Consider the following 13,088-nt stretch of genomic DNA (forward strand, 5'->3'; position numbering starts at 1 on the left):
GGAAAATTGACAGGGGAGAGTCAGTGGATGTGGTGTACCTCGACTTTCAGAAAGCCTTCGACAAGGCCCCACATAGGAGATTAGTGGGCAAAATTAGAGCACATGGTATTGGGGGTAGGGTACTGACATGGATAGAAAATTGGTTGACAGACAGAAAGCAAAGAGTGGGGATAAATGGGTCCCTTTCGGAATGGCAGGCAGTGACCAGTGGGGTACCGCAAGGTTCGGTGCTGGGACCCCAGCTATTCACGATATACATTAATGACTTAGATGAAGGGATTAAAAGTACCATTAGCAAATTTGCAGATGATACTAAACTGGGGGGTAGTGTGAATTGTGAGGAAGATGCAATAAGGCTGCAGGGTGACTTGGACAGGTTGTGTGAGTGGGTGGATACATGGCAGATGCAGTTTAATGTAGATAAGTGTGAGGTTATTCACTTTGGAAGTAAGAATAGAAAGGCAGATTATTATCTGAATGGTGTCAAGTTAGGAAGAGGGGATGTTCAACGAGATCTGGGTGTCCTAATGCATCAGTCACTGAAAGGAAGCATGCAGGTACAGCAGGCAGTGAAGAAAGCCAATGGAATGTTGGCCTTCATAACAAGAGGAGTTGAGTATGGGAGCAAAGAGGTCCTTCTACAGTTGTACCGGGCCCTGGTGAGACCGCACCTGGAGTACTGTGTGCAGTTTTGGTCTCCAAATTTGAGGAAGGATATTCTTGCTATTGAGGGCGTGCAGCGTAGGTTCACTAGGTTAATTCCCGGAATGGCGGGACTGTCGTATGTTGAAAGGCTGGAGCAATTAGGCTTGTATACACTGGAATTTAGAAGGATGAGGGGGGATCTTATTGAAACATATAAGATAATTAGGGGATTGGACACAGTAGAGGCAGGAAACATGTTCCCAATGTTGGGGGAGTCCAGAACAAGGGGCCACAGTTTAAGAATAAGGGGTAGGCCATTTAGAACGGAGGTGAGGAAGAACTTTTTCAGTCAGAGTGGTGAAGGTGTGGAATTCTCTGCCTCAGAAGGCAGTGGAGGCCAGTTCGTTGGATGCTTTCAAGAGAGAGCTGGATAGAGCTCTTAGGGATAGCGGAGTGAGGGGGTATGGGGAGAAGGCAGGAACGGGGTACTGATTGAGAGTGATCAGCCATGATCGCATTGAATGGTGGTGCTGGCTCGAAGGGCTGAATGGCCTACTCCTGCACCTATTGTATACATATCTATGTAACGCATGATCCAATTCTCCACCACGTTTACGCTCGGATTCCACTTTGTGCCGTCATGCTTTGCACATGGGATCTATGCTCGATAGACACAAAATGCTGGTGTAACTCAGCGGGACAGGTAGCATCTCTGGAGAGAAGGAATGGGTGAGGTTTCGGGTCAAAACCTTTCTTCAGACTGAGAGTTTGGGGAGGGCAAGTGCCCTTTGACCTCTGTGTCTCCCTCTCCTCTGACTCTCAGTCTGAAGAAGGGTCTCGACCCGAAACGTCACCCATTCCTTCTCCCCAGAGACGTTACTCCAGCATTTTGTGTCTATTCGGTGTTGAGCACCATCTGCAGTTCCTTCGCACACCCCCAACCGCGCATGTGCGTGTCGCGCAGAGCGGGCCGTCGCCATGGTGACGGTGCGGCGCGGAGGCCGCCATGAGCCGCAGCAAGGTGCGCTCTCCTCGACACATCCCTCTCAACCCGGACCCCAAACTCACTTCCCCATGATCTCTCTCCCTCTGCTTAACGCGCCCAATTCCTCTCCACCTCTCCCTTGTCCACTCGCACCTCTGCCCCCTCCCATTGCTCGGCATCCTTCCCTTCACCCTCTGACCCCCCCCCCCCCCCCCCCCACTCCTCCTCTCGTCTTCCTCTGGCACTGCACGTACCTTCTCCCCCTCCGTCCCCCCTTCCCTTCCCTTCCTCTACCGCCATCCCTCGATCTCTTGCAGCGCCGCACCGAGCAATGGCAGGGGTTTGGGGTATTGCTTTATTATTGTCACGTGTACAGATACTTTGTTTACTGTACACGAGTACAAGCCAAGACTCACACACACACACACACACACACACACACGACGTAACAGAGATATAGATACCGTCCTGGAGCTACAGATGCTGGTTTCCAAAACGAAGACACAAAGTGCTGGAGCAACTCAACAGGTCTGGAGAACATGGATTGGGAATGTTTCAGGTTGGGATGCTCTTCAGAAACTGTTGAAAAGTTAACTTGTATTCCACTGGAGTTTACAATACTACTGTTAATAGTTGTTCAATAAATTCACTGAAGTATTAATATGCTCAAATTCCCATTAAATACTAACAGTAGCGCATTAGTGAGGGATTGAACAGGGTAAAACCTAAAACAGTGTCTGAAGACAGGCCCCGAATTGAAACGTTACCTATTCACACTCTCCAGAGATGCTGCCTGAATTACTCCAGTACCTTGCCTTTTTTTCCACGTACAATAGATAGCGCAAAGGGAAAAATAACCGGAGTCCAGGATATAGTACTGTGAACCTTCATTATAACAGACCATGGGGGGTTATTGCCGATTGTCCGCTCTGAGTAAGGGATTACTGAGTAATAGAGTATCGTTGTATACAGCAAGTAGTAGAAACAAAGGACTGCTCAGGCAGGAAAGGCAAGGATCGGCGGAGTCATTGGGAACAGCCTGTGACGGCCGGATTGCAGGTAAGGATCGGCAGTATGTGCAGCCTGTAAGCGGCCGAAGAAACTGTGGGCTAGTGATGGCGGCAGTAGGTCTGGCCTTGAAGCAGCCGGGGAGGTGGTGCAGGCTGACGTTAACAGCTGTCCTTTTGCTGTTTACTGTTTCGTGATATATATAATTGACTTTGATGTAAACGAAGACAAGTTGGTTAGCGAGTTTGTAGATGACATAAAGATTGCTGAGGTCACGGACTGTGAGGAAGATGTCAAGGTATGCAGCGGGATATAGATCAGCTATAGAAATGTGCTGAGAAATCACAGATGGAGTTTAATCCGAGCAGATGTGAGGTGTTGCACTTTGGGAGGTCAAATGTAAGGGGAGAATATACAATTAATGGCATGACCCTTACAGCACTTAATTATAGATGGATTTTGGGGTCCAAGTCTATAACTCCCTGAACGCGGCAACAAAAAGAGAGAGTGGCAAAAATAAGCATATGGTTTGCTTGCTTTCATAGGTTGGGATATTGACTATAAGAGTCAGGAAATCATGATGCAGCTTTATAGGACTGTTTAGGCAGCATTTAGAGTATTAAGTACAGTTCTGGTCGTCCCATTGTAGGATGGATGTGGAGGCTTTGGAAAGGGTGCATTGGAGATTTACCAGAATGATTGCATTAGGGGGTATAGTTGCAGGGAGAGGTTAGACCGACTCTGGGAGACCTGATACAGGTAAATATAATTATGAGAGGCATTGACAGGGTGAACCTTTTTCACAGGACTGAAAAATCATATGCGAGAGGGCATAGCTCTAAGGTGATAGGTCTATTCAGTAGTCTGAGGAGAAGTTGTTTCTGAATCTGGTGGTATCCTTTGTATCTTCTGCCTGACAGGAGAGGGCAAAGAGGGAATGGTCTGGGTGAAAGCAGTTCTTGATTACATTGCTGCTTTCCTAATGCAGCATGAAGTGTAGATGAAATGGTTTGTATGATTACATAGGCTGCATCCATAGTTCTCTGCAAGTTCTTGTGGTCTTAGGTAATGCAATTGCCATTCCAACCATCTCCACTTTAGCACCATTGATGCTGACTGGAACATACATAACCCATTTCTGAAATCAATATCTAGGTTCTTCATCTTGCTGACATTGAAGGAGATGCTGTTGTCTCGACACCATGTTACTAAGTTCTTCATTTCCTTCCTGTACTTCCTGATTTCCTCTATATTGTGGGATCTTATGTATTTTTATGGGAGGGGGATTAGTATGTGAATGGGTGTGGTGGAACCAGCTTGCCTCTTTTCATCGTCCCCTCCATTCCTTCTTCCCCTCTTTCCCCTGCATTTCCCTTCCTTTCCTCCCTGTCGCCAACTCCCTGCTTTATAACCCTTCACCCCTACGTCCCACCCAGCACCTTCACCTGCACCTTTCCTTTACTTTTAACTCGTTCTGAAGGTGCAATAACATGTCTTTTCTTATCTATAGAGTGTTGTGAACAAAGGACCATTTGGAAACGTGAAACAAAGGTGGGTTGATTTGTTTTATTCGGTAGTAAATAAACTGATTAAATGGACTTTCCCTCTCCTTCAAAACCCCTTCCCCAACTCATAGAATCATAGAAAATTTGCTTTTAGTGGTCCATTCAACCTATTTAATCTGTGCCGGTCGGACAAAGTGTACCCAGCTTAATCGTATCTTCTGTCTCAGGATCATAGCTCGTCAAGCCCATATTTAACGCAGTTCACAGTGATGAGGATTTGAGCCTCAACCCTCCAAAAGGGCAATGAGTCCCAGACCCCCACTGCCTATTTTTCCTTATCACTCTTTAATCCTTCAATCAATCAATTTAAATTCATTGCCCTTGGTTTTTTGACATCCTTGCGAAGAACAATTGAACCTTTCCTATTATTCTATCTCAGCCGCTTATAATTTCATACAATTCACTTAAGCCTCCCCAATTTGAAGAAATTCCTGGTTTATTTAATTTTTCCTCAAAGTTGTCATTTGCCAGTTCCCGCAAATATGTGTTGTTCATACTGTGACCTAATGTATACAGTTCCAGCATAATCTCTAGTCTTGTATTCAATGTTTCAAATACGAAGAAATAACATGCCTTTAGTCTATAGAGCCATTCAGCATGGAAACAGGCCCTTTGGCCCAATGCGCATGCCAACCAACATGCCCTTCTACATCAGTCCTGTCTGCCTGCATTTGGCCAATATCCTTCTAAACCTATCCTATCCATGTACTTGTTCAAATGTCTTTTTAACATTGTGATAGTACCTGCCCTCAACTACCTCATCTGACAACTCTTTCCATACTCCCACCACCCTTTGTGTAAAAAAAGTTGTTCCTCGGGTTCCTATTAAATCTTTCCCCATCTCACCTGAAACACTGGTTCTTAATTATCCTACTCTGGGAAAAAGACTCTGCTTCTATCTAATCCCCTCATGATTTTATACACTTCTGTAAAATCGCCTGCCATTGTCCTGCACTCCAAGGAATAAAGTACTAGCTTGGTCAACCTCTCCCAATAGCTCAGGCCCTCGAGTCATGGCAACATCCTTATAAATCTTCTTTGCACTTTTTCCAGCTTAATGACCCTTTGTATAGCAGGGTGACCAAACGGTACACAATATTCCAAATGCGGCTTCAACTTCTTGTACAACTAACTGTAACATAACGTTACAAATTTCTACGCTCAATACCCTGACGGATGACAAAGACACAACATTAACCATCATAAGTCTTCCACCACTCTGGCACCAGAGATTGAACATTTGTAGTCAGAGGCTCTGGAATCTCCTACCTTATTTTAACAGTTAGGATAGAATTCACCCAGGCTTGGTGATTTATCCATTTTCTTCCCTTGTGTCCCTATCTTCTCTACCCCTAACCCCTATCAACCAACATTTTCTCCCTTTTCTATCACATTGCTCCTCTCCAGCCTCCTTTGCCCTTTTCCTTCTCTTTCCCCTATATATTTGGGTGATTAGGTAGCTTGATATTTTGGGTACTGGGAAGTAATGTTACACTCTAGTTTTTGCAGGCATTTACAGTATGTTCTTGTTACTAGGGACCAACGCAGCTTCATACGATTCAAATGTGTTTTGACAAATACTATTTTGGATGTTCTGCGGCAGCGACCTGGATGGGTTGAGGTTAAGGAGTGAGTACCCTATAATTAATGGGTCAGTGGGTGTGGAGCAGGATAAGAGGAAAGGGGTGGGAATAACATTAATTGGGATCGTTTGTGGCAACCATTCTCTTCTGAGACCTTTGTAGAACAAAACCGACCAAGGAACGGACAAATTTAAATGGTACATGTGATTGGACTGGTTCTGAGCAAATTGCTGGGTTAGAGAATGCGATTATGTCTCACAAAAATCTGGTCGCTATAACTAGTTCAGAACCTTCAAGTTCTGGGTGTCTTCCTTTCCTAGCCTGAACCATCATAATTATATTTAGTTTAAGAAATCATTTAATTCTCATGGTATTTTTCATGGGCTCAGATGGTAAAAAAAAAGTACAGTTGTGATTAGGAAACAGTTTGCTCACAACAATCTCAAAGGGACAACAAAATAAAAAAGACCAGATGAATATTGCATAGAGTTCCCTTGCTTTTCTTCAGGTAGGAGCATGTTATCATTTTTGCCCACCAGCGTGGGCACCTGGGTTTAATGTCTCCTGGAAAAAAGGCAGTTCTGAAAGTGTAGTGTTTCTCGCAGCACTGGAATAAATCATCATATCATCATCATATATCTACAGCCGGAAACAGGCCTTTTCGGCCCTCCAAGTCCGTGCCGCCCAGTGATCCCCGTACATTAACACTATCCTACACCCACTAGGGACAATTTTTACATTTACCCAGCCAATTAACCTACATACCTGTACGTCTTTGGAGTGTGGGAGGAAACCGAAGATCTCGGAGAAAACCCACGCAGGTCACGGGGAGAACGTACAAACTCCTTACAGTGCAGCACCCGTAGTCAGGATCGAACCTGGGTCTCCGGCGCTGCATTCGCTGTAAAGCAGCAACTCTACCGCTGCGCTACCGTGCCGCCCGTACGAATCTTAACTATATTGATTATTTTGTGGAGGAAAATGTTTAGGAAACTCATGAGATTTGTTTGTTGTCTTTCCTGGGGATAATTTCTAAATCAGAGTTGCTGTGCAGATTTTCAAAACTGGTGGGGCAGTTAAAGTTTGTAATTGAGCTATCAAGTACTATTAACAAAACTATGAAATCGGGACTATCGTTAGGCTGTTTAACCCTAACGCTAGGTGCTCCCAAAAGAGACCTTTCCATTTCTGTTGTACAGTGTCTCACACCTAAACACATGATATTAAAGTAATGTGCAGGAAGGAACTGCAGATGCTGGTTTACACTGAAGATAGACACAAAATGCTGGAGTAACAGCGGGACAGGCAGCTTCTCTGGAGAGAAGGAATGGGTGACGTTTCTAGTCGAGACCCTTCTTCAGACTGAGAGTCAGGGATGAGGGAATGTAGAGATACGGAGGGGTATTGTGTAAAAATGACAGATCAAAGCAGACGATGATAAGGAAATATAAAATGGTTCATTGTTCACTGAGGGGTAGGTGACAAGGAGGCAATCAGTAAAATTAATCAGAAGGACAGTGAAACTAGTCGGAGAACTAGGGGTGGGGGAGGGATGGAGAGAGAGGGAAAGCAAGGGTTACTTGAAGTTAGAGAAATCAATATTCATACTGCTGGGCTGTAAGCTGCCCAAGTAAAATATGAGGTGCTGTTCCCCCAATTTGCATTGGGCCTCACTCTGACAGTAGAGGAGGCCCAGGACGTAAAGGTCAGTTTGGGAATGCGAGGGGGGGTAAAGTGTTTAGCAACTTGGAGATTGTGTAGGCCTAGGCGGACTGAGTGGAGGTGTTCAGTGAAATGATCGCCGAGTTTGCACTTGGTCTCACCAATACATAGGACTCCGATATATGGGTGAGATTCTGACTTAAGAAATTCCTCCCGATCTTCTTTCTAAAGGTACGTCCTTTTATTCAGAGGCTATGCCCTCTGGTCCTAAACTCCTCCACTAGTAGAAACATCATCTTCATATTCACTCTATCCAGGCCTTTCACTATTTAGTAAATTTCAATTAGGTCCCCCCTCATCCTTTCTAAACTCCAGCGAGTACAAATGGTGCCTTCAAAAGCTCATCAGATGTTAACCCAATCATTCCTGGGATAATTCTCATAAACATCCACTGGACCCTGTCCAACGTCAGCACATCCTTCTTCAGATATGGGGCCCAAATGACCGGTGCCTTACAAAGCCTCAGCATTACATCCCTGTTTTTATATTCTAGACCTCTCGAAATAAATGCTAGCATTGCATTCGCCTTCCTTGCTACCGATGTGACCTGCAAATTAACTTTTTGGGAATCCTGCACCAGCATGCCCAAGTCCCTTTGCACCTCCGATTTCTGAATTCTCTCCCCATTTAGTCTACGCCTTTATTCGTACTATTAAAATGCATGACTCCTCACTTTGCTACGCTGTATTCCATCTGTCGTTTCTCAGCCCACTCTCCCAACCTGTCCAAGTCCTTCTGCAGTTGCTGCTTTCTCTACACTACGTGCCTCTCCACCTATCTTCACATCTTCTGCAAACTTGGCCACAAAGCCTTCAATTCCCACATCCAAATCATTGATATACATCATGAAGAATAGCAGACCAGCACTGACTCCTGCGGAAAACCACGAGTCACTGGCAGCCAACCAGGATAAAGCCCCCTTTGTTCAATCTGCTATCCATGATAGTTTCTTCCCTCTGATACCTTGGCTCTCATCTTCTTTAGCAGCCTCACGTGCAGCACCTTATCAAGGGTCTTCTGAAAATCCAGGTACGCTACATCCACTGACTCTCCTTTGTCTCTCCTGCTGTTTACCTCAAAGAATTCCAACCGGTTCATCAGGCAAGATCTCCCTTTCACAAAACCATGCTGACTGGCCTATTTTATTGTGTACTTCAAAGTACTCGGAAGCTTCATCCTTTGTAATGGAGACTAAAATCTTCCCAACCACTAAAGTCAGGCTAACCTGCCTATAAGTTCCGCTCTTCTGCTTCACTCCATTCTTGAACAGCGGAGTAACATTTGCAATTTCCCAGTCCTCTGGAACCACTCCTGACTCTAGTGATTCTTGAAAAATCACAACTAATACCTCCACAATCTCTAAAGCCTCCTCTTTCAGAACCCTGGGTGTAGTCCATCTAGTCCAGGTGATTCATCCACCTTCCGATCTTTCAGCCTCCCAGACATCTACTACTTACTAAACTTTTGCTGAGAGTGCCCTCCTTCCCACAACTTGTGGCGTTCCATTTGGCCTTTCTGCACTCTCCTCATCACACACAATTCAAGGGGCAGTGACTAAGCCAGCCATGTCTGTAAGGAAGATAGACACAAAATGCTAGAGTAACTCAGGGGGACAGGCAGCATCTCTGGATAGAAGGAATGATTGATGTTTCGGGTCGGGTCTCGACCCGAAACATCACCCATTCCTTTCATCCAGAGATGCTGCCTGTCCCGCTTAATTACTCCAGCATTTTGTGTCTATCTTCGGTTTAAACCAGCATCTGCAGTTAATTCCCACAACATGTCTGTAAGGAGCTTGTTTGACATAAGCTTTTAAGTGAACAAATGACTAACTCAGTACCGACCTAATTATTCCCTACAAATTACTGGAGTGTCGATAAACTGTTACACTCATGCCATAATTTGCATGTTGTTCTGCATACAGCCATGGTATTAGAGCTATATGCACATGTGCATGTGTGCAAACTTTTTAATAAAGATAGCTTGTGGTGTGTGCATTTCCTGTGATCAACTAGGTATTTTCCCCCTCCCCATCATTTAAAATATCATTTAAACTTTCCCTTAACCTTCATTGTTCCAAGGAGACAATCACTGTTCCTGAGCTCAAAACAGACCACAAGCAGAAGCTTTAAAAATGAAAGGATTTAAATAAATGGTATTCTCAGGATAAAGTTATCTGAGTTCTGAAACTCTGTGATTGCAAATCTCGTCACCAGCATGTTTAGAGAAACAGGCACATGGAGATATGTGAAGTGACCATGGTAATTGGTTTTGCTTGCTATCTTAGGTTTATGTGCTTTTTCTCTGGTAGTTGTGTTCAAGTCCTGTTTGCCATTGAATTCTCATTATTGACAGTGAAGGTGAATGGGACTTTTACTGGTGCGACATCAGCTGGCTACGAGAGAACTTCGGCTATACATATATGGATGAGCATGTTCGCATCTGTCACTTTCGCAATCACTATGAGGTATGAAAGTGGAACTCCTGCCACCCACAGGTACGGTGAAAAAGATCTCCAGAGCAGATGGAATGGCCCATACAGAGGATCTTTCTCTTGCCTGTGAGAGACAGGAAAGTATCAATATCACATCTTACTTCAGATTTCCCGAAAAAAAAATCTTGGTAATAAGAAATTATTATGATCCTTTGTTATAGTCAGAAAAAATGCAATTCAGGAGACAACGGGGCTCCTGGGGGGAAGGAGTTGAACACAGGTGGAGCTAAACAACCCAATCTTCTGCAAAGAGTTGTTTTTAAGAAGAGAGATGTCCAAATGCATCCATGCTTTTTTAATATGCATGTTTGCATATATCTTTAAGAACCGGATGTGGTATGACATTTGATAACATGGCATAAAAAACAGAAGCAAAAGTAGGCTAATCAACCCCTTGCACCTGCTTCACCATCAGATAAGATTTTTCACTTCAGCACTGTCTTCCTGCAGTAACCCGGTTCTTTGATTTCATGAATATCAAGCTCAGTCTCAATTATATTTAGTGACTGAACTTCCAAATCTTTCTTAGGTAGAGAACTGCAAATGCTCCTCATCTTTGAATGACAATTTTTATTTTCAAATTGTGACTCCAGGGTATAGGTGCCCCAGCCAGGGGAAACATCATTCCTGCATTTACCCTCCTAGCGGAATGTTATGGGTCAGTCAGATCACCTCTCATTCTTCTAAACTCGAGAGAAAATGGGTCAGGTCTTACCAAAATCAAAGTATAAATCCTTTCGCACAAGAATCATTGTGGTGATACCTGCACTCTTCTTTTATTAATGTATCTTTAATGAGTTAGGAGGACCAGACCTGTATGCGGTGTTCCATTCCAGTAAAACCTTCTTATTTAAAATTCCTAGTTAAATCCAACATACTATTGCCCTCTTAACTGCTTTGTGTATCTGCATGTTAACTTTAGTGATTTGCATGCAAGAATACCGGTCTTCAGAACACCAACAATTAACACTTCATAGTAACATTTTTAATTAATTGCAGTGTTAATTGCAGTAGGTTGCAGTGGAACATCTTGTATGTCAAAGGTGCAACATATATGCTAGTTTTATAGTTAAGTTTATGTTTACATAAATGAAAAAGTAGCCGGCAGCTACTTTTCTGTTAGCCTTCACACTGTCAGAAGTCCTGTTCTAATCTCGTAACAGTGACTGCTTCCCTTCTGATTGAACCTTCCCCATTATATCTCCCACAGTTAAAAGGATTCATTGGAAACAGTAGCATAGTGAACTATTTAAATTGGTCTCTATTTGTGTGTAAATCCAATGTTCAGAAACTGAGGTAGTTTCAATTTTCCCTCTTATGTGGTAGCTGACACGAAAAAACTTCATGGTGAAAAACCTAAAGCGGTTTCGCAAACAGCTGGAGCGTGAGCAGGGGAAGCTGGAGGCAGCTAAATGTGATTTCTTTCCAAAGACATTTGAGCTGCCTGTTGAATACCACCTGTTTGTGGAACAGTTTAAGAGAAACCCTGGAATCACTTGGATTATGAAACCGGTAAGAAAATACAGAGCATGACCCATTACCCCATTTCCTGCTCACTGGAAACCACAGTACCTATTCATTGATCCACACTTCCCAACTGTGACATATCCCCATCCAACTTTCAATATGTAACCCTACATATACAAATATCGACACAAAATGCTGGAGTAACTCAGCGGGACAGGCAGCATCTCTGGAGAGAAGGAATGGGAGACGTTTCGGGTCGAGACCCTTCTTCAGAGTCTGAAGAAAGGGTCTCGATCTGAAATGTCACCCATTCCTTCTCTCCAGAGATACTGCCTGTCCCGCTGAGTTACTCCAGCATTTTGTGTCTATCTTTGGTTTAAACCAGCATCTGCAGTTCCTTCATATACATGTACAAATATAACAGTGGAAGTGGTACACTACCAAGTGCCCTCAAAAATGTACACCCAATGTACAAACAATAATTGACATTTTCCAGTTGAGTGAATGGTTTTCAGTGCAACGAGTGACAGAGGAGGTAGCTAATCCGAGTGCCACTTTAGACCAATAAGCTGACCATTTCAATACGCCTTTTGATTTCAAGCAAAACAGCCACTGAAAATGTTGGCAGCATGTCATTCTCTCTTGGAACTTTACACTTTATGGTAGGAACTTTACACTTTGGTATTGCTTGTTAGCTGAAAATCTTTTTCTTTTAGGTTGCAAGGTCACAGGGAAAAGGTATCTTTCTTTTCCGAAAACTCAAAGATATCATGGAATGGAGAAAGGTACAGTTCTCTGACAATAAGTTTGTAACAATTAATATTCTCATATAAGGCAAACGTCTGTAGTTAGAATGGAATAGTAGAGCAACTAATAGTAACAAATTTTAAAAACTGCCGAAACTGGAAATCTGAAATAATAGAGCCTTTGAATTTCATCTATTCTCTTATCCTCTGTACTTCCAGGTGAAGTAAAGACTAAGTTGCCCTAGTCTTCACTTCCCATCCCACCAATCTCTGCATTCAATGGTTTATCATTAGCAATTTCTGCCACCATCAATGAGATTTCACTCCCAGGCACACCTTATTCTCCTCTTTCAGTATTCAGAATTGACCATCCTCTTTGAGATCCTTTCCCATTCTTCCATCTCCACCAACTGATCCTCTTCTAATTGCACTTTCCCATTAATTGCACGAGATGCAATATCTGTGCTTTTAATTCTTTCCAACATTCAGAGACCAGAGCAGGACTTCCAATAGGTTTAGGAGAGGGTGCAAAGGAGGTTTACCAGAATGCTGCCTGGATTAGAGGATTTAAGCTACAGGGAGAGTTATAGCATGGAAAGAGGCCCTTCGGCTCAACTTGCCCTCGCTGACCAACACCTCCCCCATCTACACCAGTCCCACCTGTGTGTATTTGGCCCATATGCTTCTAAACCTATCCTATCCATGTACCTATCCAAATACTTTTTAAACATTGTAATGGTACCAGTTTCAGCTACCTGCTCTGGCAGCTCATTCCATACACCCACCATCCTTTGTGTAAAAAAAAAAGCCTCTCAGGTTCCTATTAAATCTTTCCCCCCTCACCTTAATTCTATGTCTGGTTCTTGTTTTCCC

At 43.6% G+C, this 13,088-nt stretch overlaps 1 protein-coding gene across 8 annotated transcripts in view; it reads left to right on the forward strand.

The window, feature by feature from the left end:
- Positions 1-1,620: 1,620 nt before the first annotated feature.
- Positions 1,621-13,088, forward strand: part of ttll9 (tubulin tyrosine ligase-like family, member 9) — a 30,522-nt gene continuing 19,054 nt past the window's right edge. The window contains exons 1-6 of one of the 8 annotated variants that reach the window (XM_078418929.1): positions 1,621-1,666; positions 4,149-4,189; positions 5,740-5,832; positions 9,864-9,975; positions 11,329-11,514; positions 12,186-12,254. In XM_078418929.1, the coding sequence (XP_078275055.1) occupies positions 1,652-1,666; positions 4,149-4,189; positions 5,740-5,832; positions 9,864-9,975; positions 11,329-11,514; positions 12,186-12,254 (516 nt within the window). In that variant the 5' untranslated portion in view covers positions 1,621-1,651. Of the gene's footprint in view, positions 1,667-1,691; positions 2,190-2,913; positions 2,937-4,148; positions 4,190-5,739; positions 5,833-9,863; positions 9,976-10,005; positions 10,131-11,328; positions 11,515-12,185; positions 12,255-13,088 lie in introns of those variants that run through there. The other 7 variants (XM_078418934.1, XM_078418931.1, XM_078418935.1 and 4 more) reach the window with 7 other exon arrangements.

This window comes from Rhinoraja longicauda, chromosome 22 (genome assembly GCF_053455715.1).
Source record: "Rhinoraja longicauda isolate Sanriku21f chromosome 22, sRhiLon1.1, whole genome shotgun sequence".
In the NCBI taxonomy this organism is placed as follows: domain Eukaryota; kingdom Metazoa; phylum Chordata; class Chondrichthyes; order Rajiformes; family Arhynchobatidae; genus Rhinoraja; species Rhinoraja longicauda.